The sequence below is a fragment of the Papilio machaon genome, chromosome 26 (assembly GCF_912999745.1).
Source record: "Papilio machaon chromosome 26, ilPapMach1.1, whole genome shotgun sequence".
Lineage (NCBI taxonomy): Eukaryota > Metazoa > Arthropoda > Insecta > Lepidoptera > Papilionidae > Papilio > Papilio machaon.
Window position 1 is genome coordinate 1,275,052 of NC_060011.1, and position 17,185 is coordinate 1,292,236.

General features: G+C 32.1%; 2 protein-coding genes across 3 annotated transcripts; one reads left to right on the plus strand and one right to left on the minus strand.

Moving 5' to 3' along the window:
* Positions 1 to 501: 501 nt before the first annotated feature.
* Positions 502 to 8,424, minus strand: LOC106718270 (protein LTV1 homolog). 2 transcript variants are annotated; one of them, XM_045684508.1, is made up of 11 exons: positions 8,327 to 8,424; positions 8,091 to 8,249; positions 7,811 to 7,930; positions 6,958 to 7,111; positions 6,010 to 6,123; positions 5,434 to 5,540; positions 4,602 to 4,748; positions 3,988 to 4,145; positions 2,684 to 2,831; positions 1,577 to 1,767; positions 502 to 716 (listed from the first exon to the last, which is right to left on the minus strand). In XM_045684508.1, the coding sequence occupies exons 1-11, from the start codon at positions 8,327 to 8,329 to the stop codon at positions 539 to 541; spliced, it is 1,479 nt and encodes a 492-aa protein (XP_045540464.1). In that variant the 5' UTR covers positions 8,330 to 8,424; the 3' UTR covers positions 502 to 538. The 2 variants fall into 2 exon arrangements, with proteins under 2 accessions (XP_045540464.1, XP_045540465.1); XM_045684509.1 differs by having other exon boundaries at positions 5,434 to 5,532; positions 6,008 to 6,123.
* A 281-nt stretch (positions 8,425 to 8,705) lies between these two features.
* On the plus strand, positions 8,706 to 16,388 carry LOC106718271 (isoleucine--tRNA ligase, mitochondrial). The gene is made up of 12 exons (XM_045684501.1): positions 8,706 to 8,900; positions 8,977 to 9,099; positions 9,301 to 9,662; positions 10,331 to 10,444; positions 10,799 to 11,001; positions 11,368 to 11,534; positions 12,158 to 12,391; positions 12,829 to 12,995; positions 13,468 to 13,606; positions 14,150 to 14,304; positions 14,603 to 14,737; positions 15,506 to 16,388. The coding sequence occupies exons 1-12, from the start codon at positions 8,706 to 8,708 to the stop codon at positions 16,365 to 16,367; spliced, it is 2,856 nt and encodes a 951-aa protein (XP_045540457.1). The 3' UTR covers positions 16,368 to 16,388.
* Positions 16,389 to 17,185: the final 797 nt, after the last annotated feature.

Below are 17,185 nucleotides of genomic sequence, written 5' to 3' on the forward strand. Positions count from 1 at the left end.
ACATATAGATGATGAAAGGTACCTATATAATTTCCTTCGAAAAAAAAAAAATAGACTATTGTCTATGCAAACGGACCTCTTTACATATGTTTTTTACTCATAATTTTATATTTTTAAATTTAGAATAATTTGCTTTTTTTTATTATTCTAAAACGTATCAGTTGTAAATATATATTCCTTTTTGTGTTCCTTTTCGCCTTTTTTTAATATTTATTTTAATTATTTTCCAAATTATCTTAAACTAGCTTTTGCCCCGACTTCTGTCTGAATTAAAAAAAAACCTAATAAGTAGCCAATGTGATCCAGACTATGTTCTACATCTGTACCAAATTTCATCAAGATCTATTTACCTTTTCCAGAGATATCTTCAAACATCCATACATCTAAACATTCGCATTTATAATATTAGTAAGATTATCGCTCATGTTTTTTCTTCCTCTACATATACAAAATATAGGTTTTTTGTCAATGAAAATGCAAGTTTACAATATATTTGTGTAAATATTAATTTTACAAATAAAATACATTTATACCTAATCTAAAAGATTTTGTTACCTTGAACATTATTTCTATTGTTCAACATAATCTTCTCTTGTCGTTTCTTCTCTTCTTTGAAAGCTTCTTTGTTCGCCTTCTTCTCTATTCTCCTTTCTTTTCTGTATTCTTTTAGAAGACGTTTTCTTTCTTTCTTCTCTTCTGGCGATTCATCTTTAGGTCTAAAAAATTCACATTTTATTATAATTCTTCCATACAAAGATTATCAAGTTCTCCAATGATGTTAATAACGTAATTTCCCACTGCCATATTTATACTAAAAGTATATTGTTATATTCAAGAAGAATTGGAAGCAATGAATATTCCAACAAATTTACTAATATTATAAACTCGCTTTTACCCGCGACTCCGTCCGCGCGGAATAAAAGATAGAAAACGGGGTAAAAATTATCCTATGTCCTTTTCCTGGTTCTAAGCTACCTGCCCACCAATTTTCAGTCAAATCTATTCAGCCGTTCTTGAGTTATAAATAGTGTAACTAACACGACTTTCTTTTATATATATAGAGATGAATGTTGGATGGATGGATGTTTGAGAATATTTCCGGAACAGATGCATGGATCTTGATGTAATCCGGCATATAGTTAGAGCAGTGTTTCCCAAAGGGGGCGATAACCCCTTGGGGGCGTTTGAAACCTAGGAGGGGACGATAAGAGGCCCAAAAAATGGGGGGCATTGAAATTAATTAAAGTAATGAAATTGTGGTTTTTAAGTTTTAGGGCTGAATAAAAATTAGGGGGCTCTGAAATATAATCGATTTTCAAAGGGGGCGGTGAAAGAAATAAGTTTGACAATTACTGAGTTAGAGCATAGTCTGGAAGAACACATAGGTTACATATTTAGTTTTTTTTTAAATTTCAAGCGGACGTAATCGCTAACAACGGCTAGTATTTCATAAAATTAAAAACCAAAGATTTAGGTGGCATTGCCAATACAAAATTGTAATTATCACAGAGAATTATTTTTTTCTCTATTCTCTATGGTCATACCATAGAAATGTTTTTAAGTTTATTTTTCTTACCTTATAGATAATACGCTAAGTGTAGACAGAACAGTGTCAGCTTGTGTGTCCCCGTCATCATCAGAATTCTGATCACCATGTTCATGTTGTGCGTTGAACTTGGCCAATGTCTTCCGAGTCAATTTGTTATCTTTACCGAGTGTGTCTTTTGGAATGCCCGTTTTCGTGTTGATTGCAATTTTTTTAGGTTTCTACAAAAAAAAGCATAATTTAAACAATTTTTTAGCATTTAGCAGTTTTTAAATAATAGAATTTTTTTTTTTATGTTTGTAAGGAATAAACTTAAATTACTAGACAGATTTCAAACTTCTTTCACCGTTAGAATGCTGTATAGAGTAACATAGGTTCCATTTAAAAACAAAATGACACGCATATGACAGTCATTTATTAATCTATATATATAAAAGAAAGTCGTGTTAGTTACACTATTTATAACTCAAGAACGGCTGAATCGATTTGACTGAAAATTGGTGGGGAGGTAGCTTAGAACCAGGAAACGGACATAGGATAATTTTTACCCCGTTTGCTATTTTTTTATTACGCGCGGACGGAGTCGCGGGTAAAATCTAGTATATTATAGATTTATAAATAAATATGATGTTAATATTTTATTCATCATCATCATCAGCTCACTATAAGTCCCCACCCATTGAGGGTCTCGGAGCCTACACTAAGTTAGAGGTGACTAGGACATAGTCAATGCAGGCACAGTGCGCGTTGACTTCACACATATCTTTGTATTTCTTCTCAGATATGTGCAGCATCACGATGTTTTCCTTCATCGTATGAACGTCAGATAAATGTACATATGTAAATCGAAAAACACATATGACGGGATTCGAACCCCTTAACCTTTGAGCCACCAACGGACGCTCTCAATTTTATTATCTTACTAATATTATAAATGTGAATATTTGGATGTATAATGGATGGATAGATATTAGTTAGAAGCTACAGTTTCATGGATTTCGTTGAAATTTGGCATATTTGTAGAACATAGTCTGGAAGAACACATAGGCTACTAAGTTTTATAAATCCGCGCATACGAAGTCGCGGGCTACATCTAGTTCTTAACAAACTGATTTAGTAAATAAAGATTCAAAATACCTTAGGTTCCTCAATCAGTTTAGGATGATTATACAAGTTGGAGCAAGTGGACAGTATGGTCTCGCAGTCCCATCTCTCTTTAGGCTCCACTTCCACTGTCACCATCTCCTCCTCTGACTCTTCTTCTATCTCTTGTAGACGTTGCAATCTAGTAAAACACATAGTTAAATATATTTACACTAATATAAATTGAAAATCTGACATGTTTGTAATAAATTTTCTAAAAAAACAACTTGACAGATTTAAAAAAATCTTTTTCTATTGCAATGCTACATTTTTTATATGTATATGCTAAATGGCTAAAATAAGAGGCCGGGAAGTACAGATTGAATGATTTCAATAAAAGGTAGCTCTTTTTATTTATATCATCTGCGATTCCTCTGGTATTGCAGATGTCTATGGACGTCCATGAACACCTTGGTGTTCCCGATGCTCGTTTGCCCCCTTCTCTTATATATAAAAAAATTTCGGTTGAAATTCAAATACCAACAGCTTTTAAAGTTAAGTAACAATTTTTGATGTGAAACATCTATAAGATCAGGATCTTGTAAACCGAATTGTTGGCGTGGCGACGCTTGCCGTGGCGACGGGTCGCCACGCTATACTGAGGTATACATTATTATTATTATCATTATTTTTTTACATAGTAGGTGGCATACAAGCAAGTGACGGCTGCCCATAGACAACAATGGTAGATGTGTTGCCTACCTTATAATTGACAGACAATGGGATGAAAAGTAAGATATTTCCCCTTCTTTTCCTCCACTACTCTGTCAAATTCTCTTTCCCATCCCATCATTTCCTTATAAGAAAAGGATGGGAAGGGAAAGACTATTATTAGTCCTCCGGAAAGCACACGAACACACGCACAGACTAAACACCAAATTACATCCACTTCACTGTCTTCTTTAAATTATATAAAACTAGATTCTACCCGCGAGTCCGCGCGGAATAAAAAAATTCACACAAGAAAAATAAAAATGTTCCTAAGTCCGTCTCCTAGTTCTAAGCTATCTCCCCATCAATTTTCAGCTAAATCAGTTCGACCGATCTTGAGTTATAAATAGTGTAACTAACACGACTTTCTTTTATATATATAGACTAGCTTTTACCCGCGACTCCGTCCGCGCGGAATAAAAAATAGAAAACGGGGTAAAAATTATCCTATGTCCGTTTCCTGGTTCTAAGCTACCTGTCCACCAATTTTCAGTCAAATCGATTCAGCCGTTCTTGAGTTATAAATAGTGTAACTAATACGACTTTCTTTTATATATATAGATGTACAAAAGTGATTACAAATTTACCTTGCAATTTCCTTCTCTTTATCCAGCTTGTATCTCCTCTGCGACTCCTCAAACTCCTCAGCAGCTCTGAGCAGCATGTCATGTGAGTGCGGCATGAAGCCATCTATATCTTCTAAATCTAATGCTCCCAGTTCCGTATCGTCGTATTCCGCAAACATCTTAAATATGTGTTTTTGACTTTACTTAACATGCCATATTAATAATTACATCTTACTAATATTATAAATGCGAAATGGATGGATGCATGTTTGTTTGAAGATATCTCCGGAACGGTTTAACCAATCTTGATGAAATTCAGCACGAATTTGGGAAGAACACATAGGCTAATTATTACGTTTTTTTTTAAATCCGCGCGGACAGAGTCATGGGCAAAAGCTAGTAATAGATAAAGAGCACCAGTGATCATAAAAAAACTTTTTTTTTTTTAAGTAAATAGCACTTCTCATAAAAATCTGCATTTTCAGATGCATACCTTTAATCAACTGGTGAAGGGATTAGTGATTACAGTAAGAGTCTATTTCCCCTTCCCACGTGTCTCCTCCACTTCCCCGTTCGATTTTATACATATTATAATTCACCCATATAGCTTTGTATGTTAGGTGTTACAAGCTTACCTTTTCAAATCTATTGTCCAACAAGGAAAGACCTTCATTACGTCGTATCACACTAGAAGACATAGAATACTGAGAGAAACGAGACTTAGTATCGTCTTTGTCACGGTCTAGCCAAGACGGCATTTTAGGTCTCCCTCTTTCTTCATCCTGAAAAATAAAAGTATTCACGTATAAGAGACACATTCTGTTTGTAATATGTTAAAAGGAATTCTATTTAAAATTTCAAGGTCGCGTCACAAATAGCAATATTTCGTTACACAAGTGAGACAAAAGATACAAAAAAATAGGTTGAGTAAGAGACTGTTGTATTCAGGAAACATTACCCAAACAAACTAATGAATTATATTGTCTTACTAGCTGTCCGGTTTTTTTAACTGCCCGCGACTCCGTCCGCGCGCAGTTAAAAAAACCTTAATAGGGGTATGAAAAATAGATGTTGGCCGATTCTCAGACCTACTGAATATGCTCACAAAATTTAATGAGAATCGGTCAAGACGTTTCGGAGGAGTACGGGAACGAACATTGTGACACGAGAATTTTATATATTAGATTACTATTTATTATAATTTTATATATTGTATTAAAATATACTATATTATCAAAATAGTCAGTATTTTGATAATATAGTATATTTTAATACAGTTGCGAAAAATGAAGCAATTTAATAGAATAAAAAGAATTTTATTGGAAAATGGCGCCAACCGTAAAAGAATATAAGCAGAGATTTTTTTTGTTTTCTTCACCATTTCTGGGTAGGCAAAGGGAACTATGGCCATACAGCCTAGTCTTCAGTAGATTTTTTTTATTGATATGAAATGAAAATAAAATTTACCTGTGAATCATCATCTGAATCAAAGTCACTTGCAAATGCTTTGTCAGAATCTTCATCACCAGACATGCTCTCATCTTCTTCATCATAATCATCATCATCGTCATCACCTATTTATAATAAAACTTATTAGAACATTAACTTAGATAAATAAATATTTAAGTCTTACTACTACTATAAATGTTCTGGATTAAAAGAAAAAAAAATTAGAACAATTGGCCTGAGCTTTAAAAAAAAATAACTTTAGTCATCACAGGTAAAAATCATTATTTACCATGTGTTTATAATTAACTAGCTTTTACCCGCGACTCCGTCCGCACGGAATAAAAAATAGAAAACGGGGTAAAAATTATCCTATGTCCGTTTCCTGGTTCTAAGCTACCTGCCCACCAATTTTCAGTCAAATCTATTCAGCCGTTCTTGAGTTATAAATAGTGTAACTAACACGACTTTCTTTTATATATATAGATAACTAAAGTTGATTTTCTTTTTATAATGCTCAGGCTAATAGTTCTAATTTTTTTTTATCCAGAACAGTAGTAGTAAGACTACATACAACATTCCATTACAAAAAAATACCTTCTCCCATAGCCATTTCAATAAAGTTATCTTCCAGTTGATTGTCTGGGTCTTCAAAATCAAAGTCATCATCCAAGGCTGCTACAACTTCAGGGTCCAGATCCAAGCAGAGACCTGATGATATAAAAGATTATAAAACATATTCAGTAGAAAACATTTGGCATGACAAAACATGAGCCGTTAAGAGCTGCTGTCGTGGTTAGTTCTGCGAGATAATAAATAAAATTACTAAACCATAGGCATAAAAACTTAAAAAAAAAACTTGACAACAACTATGACAAGGATCTATTGACACATTTTTGACATATACAGAGGGGCGCTAGTCAGGTATCATAATTTAGTTAGACTTATTGCCCACCAAGATAACTTTGTCTGTCTAATAACTCTAAACATCATGATCTCCCCGGCCTTTTCCCACTCATGTGGGGTCGGCAGACAAGGTTTTACAAACCTTAAAGTTTTCACTTAAGTTTCTAAGACCAGCTGCCTGCCTGTCACCAACCCTACTTGGAGGCCCCTATAACTCTTAACATAAGTGTTCTTTTTGATGTGAAACATCTATAGGATCACTTGTAAACCGAATCGTTGGCGTGTCGACGCTTGCCGTGGCGACGGGTCGCCACGCTATACTAAGGTACAGATATATATTTTATGTGTTTAGTTTAATAATATTGAATATTATTTATTATTATTTTATTATTATTATTACTATTCCACATATTTATTAATTTTCTGATTTAATACATTTTTCTTAATATTATTATAATTATTATAATTATTGTCATTATTATAATTACTGTCATTACTATCATTATCATTATTTTTTATTTAATTATAATACCTATTTAATATTTTATGCATATTACTTGTACACACAGGATGTTTCACATCTGCCAGGCGTCCCATGGCGGCTCACATGTTTTTTTTTTTTTTAATACTGTTCTTTACCTTGTGAAGCAGCTTTATTCAACATTCCAACATCCTCTTCAACTTCTGAGGCGAATACAGAACTTGGCAGTTTCAATGTTTCTGATATTTCTTTTGTATCCTCTTTGTTTTCTGTATCCGTTTCTTTCTTATCTTTCTTTTTATGTGAACTTTTCTGTAAATGCATAAAAAATGCTGGAATCAGTATTTCTATTCAAGTATAATGTAAGGGTCTTCCAGAGAAGACTGAATAGACACTTCTAAACTTATTTATACCTTTCAAACATATTAATTAACATCAGGTAGGATTCTAGCCAAGTGTTATTTTATTTATACTAATACTATACTATATCTATACTTATTTTATATGTTTGTTTGTATTGAATAGTCTCCGAAACGACTGGATCAATTTAAATAAATAATTAGAACGAAGTTCCTTATCGCGCGCTGTGAAAGGGGGCTAGACGGAAAAATTCTTACGAAAAGTTGTCACGACACTTTTTGCTATAGTATGTTAACGAATGAGCGCTACTTCACCATGGCAACAACGTGACAATATATAACCAAAATTCATAGAAATAAAATGTACTTCTTGTGAAGACTTAAGTTTTTTATTCATAGAATAAACATTGGTTCCTTCGCTAATTAATAGAAAGAAAGTTCGTTCCCTCCGGGTGTCCCTTGACACCTCTAAAGTTTTTTTTTTTCACTGTTGGGAAGCTACACAATCGGGTGTTAGACTATATTTATTTACTTTTTCCGTATAGACGAAGTAATGGGAAATTGCTTGCTCCTTATAAAAAAAGTCTGTTTATTTTTATGTTTTTCTACAAAGGAGGTTATGAAAAAAAATTGGCATAAAATTTCTACTTACTGGCTGCAAGACCATGGTAACTTCTTTTGTATCCTTAAGATGCTGAAGATAGTTGTAATCATCATCAAAGTAGATGCCATATTTACGTTGCTCTTCCTTTCTCTGTTCTAAGGTTAAATCCTGTAAAAACAACCTTTAAAATGAAAATTTCGTCAAGAAAAGTATTTAAAGATTAGTGGAAATATTATTTTTAGATCATATACAGTGCTGATTGTAATGAATTGAAATTACGATGTAAGATTGAGAGGATTGTCCTCCTAGAAATTAAGATGATACCTACAGGATCTTTCTCTTTTTTTGGCGGTACTACAGCGTTAACTGGCACAAGAACTCGCTGTGGCGCTGTCTCATCAGCTATTAGAGGGTCTCTTTGGGAACGATGTACCAAGTTAAATGTTACAGCCTTCTTGCGGTCTATAAACTTCTTCTTGGTCTTCGGCTGGAAAAGAGCATGGAAATTAATAGGTGTTCTAACAAGTAGGAATATCGATTATCAAAAGAATGAAATGCGTTTACCATTTTGGAATGAGGAAAAAACACAAATTTTTTAAAAAATCTGCTTCACAACATGAAAAACATGTGTTGTTTTGGCAAACACAGATTAAAAAGAACACATTTGACAGTTTCATGAAATGTCAAAACAACGCTTTGATGGTGAACCAAATTATTACAAATAGTAAAAAACTTGAATTCAATGAACACGAACAATGTTTGTATGTTAATGGGATATATATGCATAAATGGGACACCTCGTTTTTGGTAACGATGAAACGGCTTGAACGTAAATAATTTTTAAAATTATAAAATACATGCGAAATGTATTATAAACCTTAAACACCTGACATTGACATTTGACATTATAAAATTTGTCAATAAAGATATAACCTAAAAAAAAATGGGTTTAATCCGAAAAAGTTTATATTACGGGCTAAATTTGAGAATATATACCAGTAATAATTTTTGTATAAATTGTATAAGAGCTAAAAGTTCGGCTGAAGCAAAAACGAAAACGTATTCACACACAATTTTGTTTCCGAAAACACTTTTTCCAACTCGTTCTAACAATGCTATCAAAGAAGAGGTTCAGAAGGTAAAAATATCTTTAATGTTGTGCTATAAATCCTTGCTAATAGTAATAAATTGAGTTAACACTTATGTTACTTCAGATGGCTCAGTTCGCAGAACTTTATACATGGCAAAGAGAAAACTTGAAAGGTCCTGAATTTGTTTTACATGATGGACCTCCATATGCGAATGGCGACTTACACATGGGACATGCTGTTAATAAGGTATCTTTATATTTATTATAACCATTTAGAAGTAAAGTATTGACAAAAGTCACATATATACTGTTGCAAGTTATAGGTACTTTTTTCTGCATTTTTAAACTTGTAAGGTGGCACATGCCTTTCTTAATTATTAAAATAATTTAAGAATTCTCTAAGACACACGGATCTTTAACTATAAGAAGTGTTCAAATCATATTTCAGATTATAAAAGATATAAACAACAGAAGTCAAATATTACAAGGCAATAAAGTCCATTATGTACCAGGGTGGGACTGTCACGGACTTCCAATAGAATTAAAAGCCTTACAAAAAGCAAAAAAATCATCAAAAAATATCTCATCACCTGTGCATATACGACAGATTGCAAGAGACTTTGCATTAGAAACAGTTACAAAGCAAAAGATGGCTTTCCAAAGTTGGGGTATTATGGCTAATTGGGATACTTGTTATTTGACATTGAATAAAAATTATGTACAAAATCAATTGAGACAGTTCTATAAAATGTATAAGTCAGGATTAATATTTCGTGCACTAAAACCTGTTTATTGGTCACCATCATCAAAGTAAGTTTGTTTAATATATAGCTGTCGCCCACAACTCCTCTGCATGTATTAAAAAAACCTTAATTAGTAGAGTATGTGTTCTTCCAGACTATGCTCTACATCTATGCCAAATTTCATTGAGATCTGTTGAGTCGTTTTGGAGATGCCTTCAAACAAACATCCATACATACATTCATTCATCAATCCAACTAAATATTCGCATTGATAATAATAGTAAGATATGGGGCATTTATTTATTTTACTGATTTATTATATTACTACACCTTTTTAATCTCTGTAAGGAGTCTCAAGTTTGTTTGTTTGTTTGTATTTATCATTTTAAGAACATGTATAAGTCTTTTCAAATATCTTGGCGGCTCAAGGTTATTTTATGTGAGCTGCTCTACCTCTATATCCCTGTATACTACACCTAACATTGTGTTCTGTTCAGTGACTCATATTAGGTAATTCGGAAAGTCATTTCGTTTGGAGTTTGAAATCGGTTGGAGCTGATAAAGGCATTATTAAACTGAGAAATAAACATAGAAAATAGAAATAAAAACAAAATGACTTTCCGAACAACCCAATACAACGTTCATTCCCAAGATATCTGACAATTATTCTTCTATTTTATTATGCAGGCGAGCTTCTCTTATGAAAGACTATAAAAGTTATCTTTTCAATTTTAGAACAGCTCTTGCAGAAGCGGAATTGGAATATGATCCACAGTTTAAGAGCAAAGAGGTTTATGTTAAGTTCCCATTGGAAAGTGTGCCTGTTGCTGCTAATAATGTTATTTCTGGGTAAGTATAATTTATCAAAACCCAAGAAAGCTTAGAAAAATCTTGGGTTTCTACTAAGGGTTTCCACTGAGAAAATTTTTAGCGACAAAATTTTTTATGTATAAATCAGCTGTCACCCGCGACTCCGTCCGCGCGGAATTAAAAAGAAAATTAATAGCCTATATGTTCTTCCAGACTATGTTCTACATCTATGCCAAATTTCATTGAGATCCGTTAGGCCGTTCTGGAGATACATCCATCCATCCATCTAAACATTCGCATTTATAATTTTAGTAAGAAGTAAACTTGCAGGGCGAGTCAGGCTCATGTTAATTAATATGGATTTTCCTAATTACTTTTTTTTTATATTCATAGTAAGGATATCTCAGCATTAGTATGGACAACAACACCTTGGACTTTAGTCGCAAATAAAGCTATATGTTACAATCCAAACATGAAATACAGCGTGTGCGAATTAAGTGACAAGTCAACTGATTTGTTTCTAATTGCCAGTGCACAAATTGAGTATTTGGAAAAGGTTTTTGGTGTGGAGATTAAGAAAATTATTGAATTTGATGGTAAGTTATCTTATCTATGGTTTCTGAGACTAAAATCTCTGTATAAAAATTGATATCTTTGTTTTGTCAAAGACGAGATTGTGATTTTGTTCTCAAAAACCAGTGATAAGTGAATAATATCATTTTACAGATCATACATTTTTTTAATTGATTAAATGTAATTTTTTTAAATAAGTTAAACACAAGTTTATTTTCTTTTTTACTATCTTTTTTTTTTCATTTCAGATAACTTAATAATTTAAGTTTTATCTCTAGATTCCTTTTATAAGTAGAATTATATTACATTATTTAATATATTTTTTACTTACATAATTATATTAATTAAAAAAAAAATAGTTTTGTTACTAATTTCACATTTTATTCCAGGTAAAGAACTACAAGGTATGAAGTATAAAAGTTTACTAACATCAGAGAAGCTTCCATTCTTAGAAGCGAGTCATGTGACGGAAGGGAAAGGGACAGGTTTAGTTCATACTGCGCCGGCGCATGGACCTGATGATTTTTTGGTCGCTTTGAAGAATAATATGACAGTGGTAAGTGATAAAATTTCTGTTTGTTTAATGTTTTTTCTGTTCAGAAATCTACTGATAGAATAAAAATCTTCTATAGTATCAATACGATTGGTGTTTTAAAAATTTAGGTCACTCAACTAAAATTGATGATCTGCAGATCAGCTCATGGCTCACATTTGTTGAGCCGATCAGTGAACCGGCTTACAGATCAGTTCAATTTGTACCTGTATAGAGTTACTAGCTGTCTCCCGCGACTTCTTTCGCGCGGATTTGAATGAAAATTGTACGCTATGTGTTCTTCCAGACTATGTTCTTCGATGACGTCTATGCCAAATTTCATTGAAATGCGTTGATTTGTTTTGAAGATAGCTTCTAATAAACATCCATCCATTTATCCATTCAAAGATTAAGTAAGCTGTAAGATGATTTGTGTTTGTATGTGCGGACTGCTAGTCTCCAGGCAGCATACAGCTCATCGAATGAGTTGTGAGTTTCCAATTTTGTTGTTGAGCCGCAGCTCAACGGTTCAAGTTTGTGAGAGCTGAACTTTTGAATCGGTTCAGAATTGATTTATATAAGACTATAGTTTTATTTTTAATACGTATTCTTACACGTTAGTGACTGACTTGTTTATATCTTCACAGGAATGTAATGTAGACGAATCAGGTCGTTATATAAATTTGGGAGATAGATTTGATGGTCTGTACGTCCTTGGAGATGGTCAAGACGAGGTTATTAATGTTCTAGAAGATTCCATTATTCATAAGAATGTATACATACATTCATATCCTTTGGATTGGAGGACGAAGAAACCTGTCATCATCAGAGCCAGCCAGCAGTGGTTCATTGATACAGCCGCTTTGAAGGATAAAGCATTGGTAAAGTTTACATTTTCACTAATGACATTTGAAAAAAAAAAATTTTTTCCTTTTTTTTTTTGTTTTTTTTTTTTAATATTCTCTTGTGTTGAAATTTTGCTAATTAAATTTGATCCACTTCGTGGTTACTAATTGAAGTGAAATTTTGTATGTATGGATAAATTTTGTGATGATGCACTTTTATTATGATATTGTACTGATCTGATGATGGACCTGGAAGTTGGTCAAAGGAACAACTTTATCCAGTTTCAACTACCTTGAATCGTCTTGATCAATAGTAATGTTATTATTTTTTTCTTTCTTTTTTTTTATTATAAAGAATACAAAAAAAGCTTATTTTTTCAAAACTTCTTTCTTTATTTAGATTTTATGTTGATAATTTCGAGTAATTTTAATTCAAATTTTTCTACTGTTTAAACATTTATAGTGTTAATTAGGCAGGTCTAGATAAAGTATCTCTGCTGCCACCGTCTAGCGCGGTTCAGTCTAGACAAGGTTTTCGAGCTCAGCTTGAGAAGCGACCCTATTGGTGTATATCTAGACAGCGCGCTTGGGGCGTGCCCATACCTGTCTTGTACAGCGGTGAAAGGGTTATCGTCGATGAGTAAGTTGAAAAAAAAGTAATATGACTACCACAATGACATATATTAATAAAATGACACATTTACTTTTGATAGTAAAAACAAAAAAATTAAAAAAAGGAAACCGACTTCAAAAAAAAAACTCAAACAAAATGCAATTAAAAGTAACAAAATAATGTCTTAACTACACTACAAAGTTTGAAAGTTTTCTTCTTTTTTTGTATACTAATTAGAGGTTTCCGTTTCAGTTCCTACTTAGGCCGAAACTGACTCCAAAATAAAAATAATTGTACAGTATACAAGAAAGAAGAAAATTTTATTATTTACAAGTGTATTCGAGACATTATTTTGCTACTTTTTAGTGCATTTCAAGAATTTTCTTGAAGTCGGGTGTTTTTTTTTTAATTTTTAACCATTTCAAAAGATATTTATAAGATATTCTGATGAATTTTTAATGTTTCTAATATCTAAGTTTTAATTCTATATTAATTTTAGTGGAGTTATAGAAAAGTTGTGCAATTTGATAGAAAAAAATAACACGGATGTTTGGTGGACTTGTGACGTCAGAGATCTGATCCCAGATGACGTCAGAAATAAATATAATTTGAAGTATGAAGAAGTTAGTAAAGGGAATGTAAGTTTCTATATTTTATTGGGTTTCCTTTAACAGTAGATCTAGATCAAAGGTTAACTTTACTACAATGAATTAGGGAAAATACCATCAAAATTGTTTAAATCTTGATGCGACAACCTGACAAACAGACAAAAATTCTAAAAATCGTCGTTTAAGTTTTGTAGTATTAATAAATAATAATAATAATGCTTCTTTGATACATATAACAAAAATCCATTTTGTTATACTAGGGTTAGTAAAGGCTTAAAAAACTAATGTTAGTAACAACGGTAAAAAAATGGGATCACATAATACATATATGGGGAGGGGTCTTTATATTTATATAACAGTTTTTTCTTACTAATATTAAAAATGCGAATATTTAGATGGATGTATGGATGGATGTTTGTTTGAATATATCTCCAAAACGGCTGCATGGTTTCTGATAATATTAGGCATAGATGTAGAACATAGTCTGAAAGAACATAGGTTACTAATTTTTTTTTAATTCCGCGCGGACGGAGTTGCGGGTGACAACTAGTCTATAAATATGGTTTTAACCAGGACATAATGGATATCTGGTTGGATTCCGGCTTATCGTGGCAGACATTGGAGGGCAAACGCGCTAATCTTTACTCTGAAGGTGTCGACCAGCTCACCGGCTGGTTCCAAACATCGTTGTTGACTTCCTTAGCTTTAACTGGGGAAGCTCCTTTTAAGTTAGTATACAAAATACTGTATCTTACTTCTTATTTCTTACTATATCTTTTTAATATTATACATGCAAATGTTTGGATGTATGTATGGATGGATGGATGTTTGTTTGAAGGTATCTCCAGAACGGCACAACAGATCTTGATAAAATTTTGCATAGATGTAGAACATAGTCTGGAAAACATAAGCTACTTAGGAAGTTTTTTTTAATACAGCGCGGACGGAGTCGCGGGCGATAGCAAGTATTAGTATAGATAAATGTATTTTTTATTCTAATATTTGTTGTGTATGTTTTTTTTTCAGATCGATTTTCGTACACGGCTTTGTAGTAGATGAGAAGAAACGAAAAATGTCCAAATCTATAGGAAATGTTATAGATCCTTATACTATTATTTATGGAGATAAGAAACAACCAGGTTATGGTGTAGATACATTGAGGTTAGTAGAACTGTCACTATTAGTTAAGTAAAAAGTTGAACTCTCACTATAAGTTAAGTAAAAAGTTGAACTCCCACTATTATTTAAGTAAGAAGTTGAACTGTCACTATTATTTAAGTAAGAAGTTGAACTGTCACTATTATTTAAGTAAGAAGTTGAACTGTCACTATTATTTAAGTAAACAGTTGAACTCTCACTATTATTTGAGTAAAAAGTTGAACTCTCACTATAAGTTAAGTAAAAAGTTGAACTCCCACTATTATTTAAGTAAGAAGTTGAACTGTCACTATTATTTAAGTAAGAAGTTGAACTGTCACTATTATTTAAGTAAACAGTTGAACTCTCACTATTATTTGAGTAAAAAGTTGAACTCTCACTATAAGTTAAGTAAAAAGTTGAACTCCCACTATTATTTAAGTAAGAAGTTGAACTGTCACTATTATTTAAGTAAGAAGTTGAACTGTCACTATTATTTAAGTAAACAGTTGAACTCTCACTATTATTTGAGTAAAAAGTTGAACTCTCACTATCATTTAAGTAAAAAGTTGAACTCTCACTATTAGTTAAGTAAAAATCTCAACTCACTGACTCCTATGATACTCAGGGGAAATAATGTTTAAGCTAAAGAAGGTTACAAAGGAACTCGCAAACATCCAGACATAAAAAAATATATACACACGAAAAACAATAACCTTTTTTAGTCGGTCGGTCAAATCAACTAATCCCAAGAAAAAGGCATTTTTTCATCATTTTTTACCTTTTAAACAGGTGGTGGGTTGCTAGCCATTCCACTCAACATTCACAAATCGTGATCAGCAAGAAACTTCTAGAAGATTGTCAAAGTGAGGTTATAAGAATTCGCGCCATAATCAAATATCTTCTAGGAGTTGTCAGTGACATGGACAAAGGAAATTTCGTTGTACAGCCAAAATTAAATTACTTCGATCAATTTATTATTATGGAAACATATAATTTTCTACAACAAATTACTGATCATTACAATAATTTTAGATACAATCACGCAGCGCAATCTATTTTATTTTTTATCAGTAATAAAGTATCAAGTTTATACTGTCATTGTATAAAAGATAGGTTATACTGTTCCGCAAAAGATTCTGACCAAAGACAATCCGCTCAATTAACAATTCATACGATTTTAGTCGCTCTGTGCAAAGCTATAGGACCTATTTTACCGCATTTGATAGAGGAGGCATGGCAACACCATACTTTATACGTGAAACCGTTTTATTTTACCAAAGAAATACCGATGCTGCCAAATAAAAATATTGATACATCTCTAATGGTAGCCATTTTGGAAATCAAAAGAGACGTTTGTGTGTTAAATAAAAATGAAAATTTAAAAAAGTTTAATTTGCATTTGAAATTAAATTCTGATTTGTTTTGTAAATTGAATACTTTGAATTATTCTGATGATGTTTACGATAGTGTATTGACAGAAATTCTTGAAGTTTCATCTGTCAGTTTAGAAGAGGTTAGAAATGGCGGGAAACCTTGGCACATTGAGTTGTCAAAGAGTAAGAAGAATCAATGTTTGAGATGTAGAAAGTATAATGTTTTAGATAACAGTGATAAATGTTTAAGATGTGAAAGTGTTGTTTCTGCGTTATAAAATTTAAAAAAAAATAGTTGAAACAGTGAAAAATGTAGTTACATTTTTTGAATAACTAGATGGCGTTATTCTCAATTTGATAATTCTGGTATTTTAAACTTAATAAAGTTGTTTATATTTTTAGAATTATAGTAGGATTAATATTAATAAGAAATAAGATTAATAAGATTGGAATTTATTTCTTTTTATTTGTACCCATACTATATTTTTCGCTGGTATTAAAGATTTTTTTTATATTTAACTAGCTTTTACCCGCGACTTCGTCCGCACGGAATAAAAAAAAAATGCACACAAGGTAAAAATTATCCTATGTCCGTCTCCTAGTTCTAAGCTACCTGCCCACCAATTTTCAGTCAAATCGATTCAGCCGTTCTTGAGTTATAAATAGTGTAACTAACACGACTTTCTTTTATATATATAGATAGAAGATAGCTTAGTCGTATAAAGGGTCAATTTTATTCGTTACAAAAAATCTGCCCTGTTCTCGTCCCCTGTCTATTTGAATGGACCCTTAGACAGTACTTAATAATCCTACAATTTCAATGGTTGGACACTGCCATACAGAATGTTTGTTGGATTATCATACGTGTCCTGTATGGGACGTGTCCGTCTATTGAATTGTCGGATTAGTGAGAATTCTACTGTATTTTGTTTGCATTTATATTAGAATTGTACATAAAATTGTACATAATAATATTTATATATGTAAGTTTAATATAAAAAATTCTTAAGTAATCCGAATAAAGTAACATATTTATTAATACTGTGTTTCTTTTACGTTTAAAAATCTTTACAAAGGGTAAGTTATGGGAAGTGAC

What these genes read in the sequence shown, in the direction of transcription:
- LOC106718270 (XM_045684508.1), bottom strand. An exon ending in GAATAAAGCTGCTTCACAAG is followed by an intron (nt 6,124 to 6,957) that starts GTAAAGAACAGT and finishes TTATATCATCAG; the next exon opens with GTCTCTGCTTGGATCTGGAC. An exon ending in CTTAGCGTATTATCTATAAG is followed by an intron (nt 717 to 1,576) that starts GTAAGAAAAATA and finishes TGAATTTTTTAG; the next exon opens with ACCTAAAGATGAATCGCCAG.
- LOC106718271 (XM_045684501.1), top strand. Translation starts at nt 8,706, where the DNA reads ATGGGTTTAATCCGAAAAAGTTTATATTACGGGCTAAATTTGAGAATA. An exon ending in TCAAAGAAGAGGTTCAGAAG is followed by an intron (nt 8,901 to 8,976) that starts GTAAAAATATCT and finishes ATGTTACTTCAG; the next exon opens with ATGGCTCAGTTCGCAGAACT. An exon ending in ACTGGGGAAGCTCCTTTTAA is followed by an intron (nt 14,305 to 14,602) that starts GTTAGTATACAA and finishes TTTTTTTTTCAG; the next exon opens with ATCGATTTTCGTACACGGCT.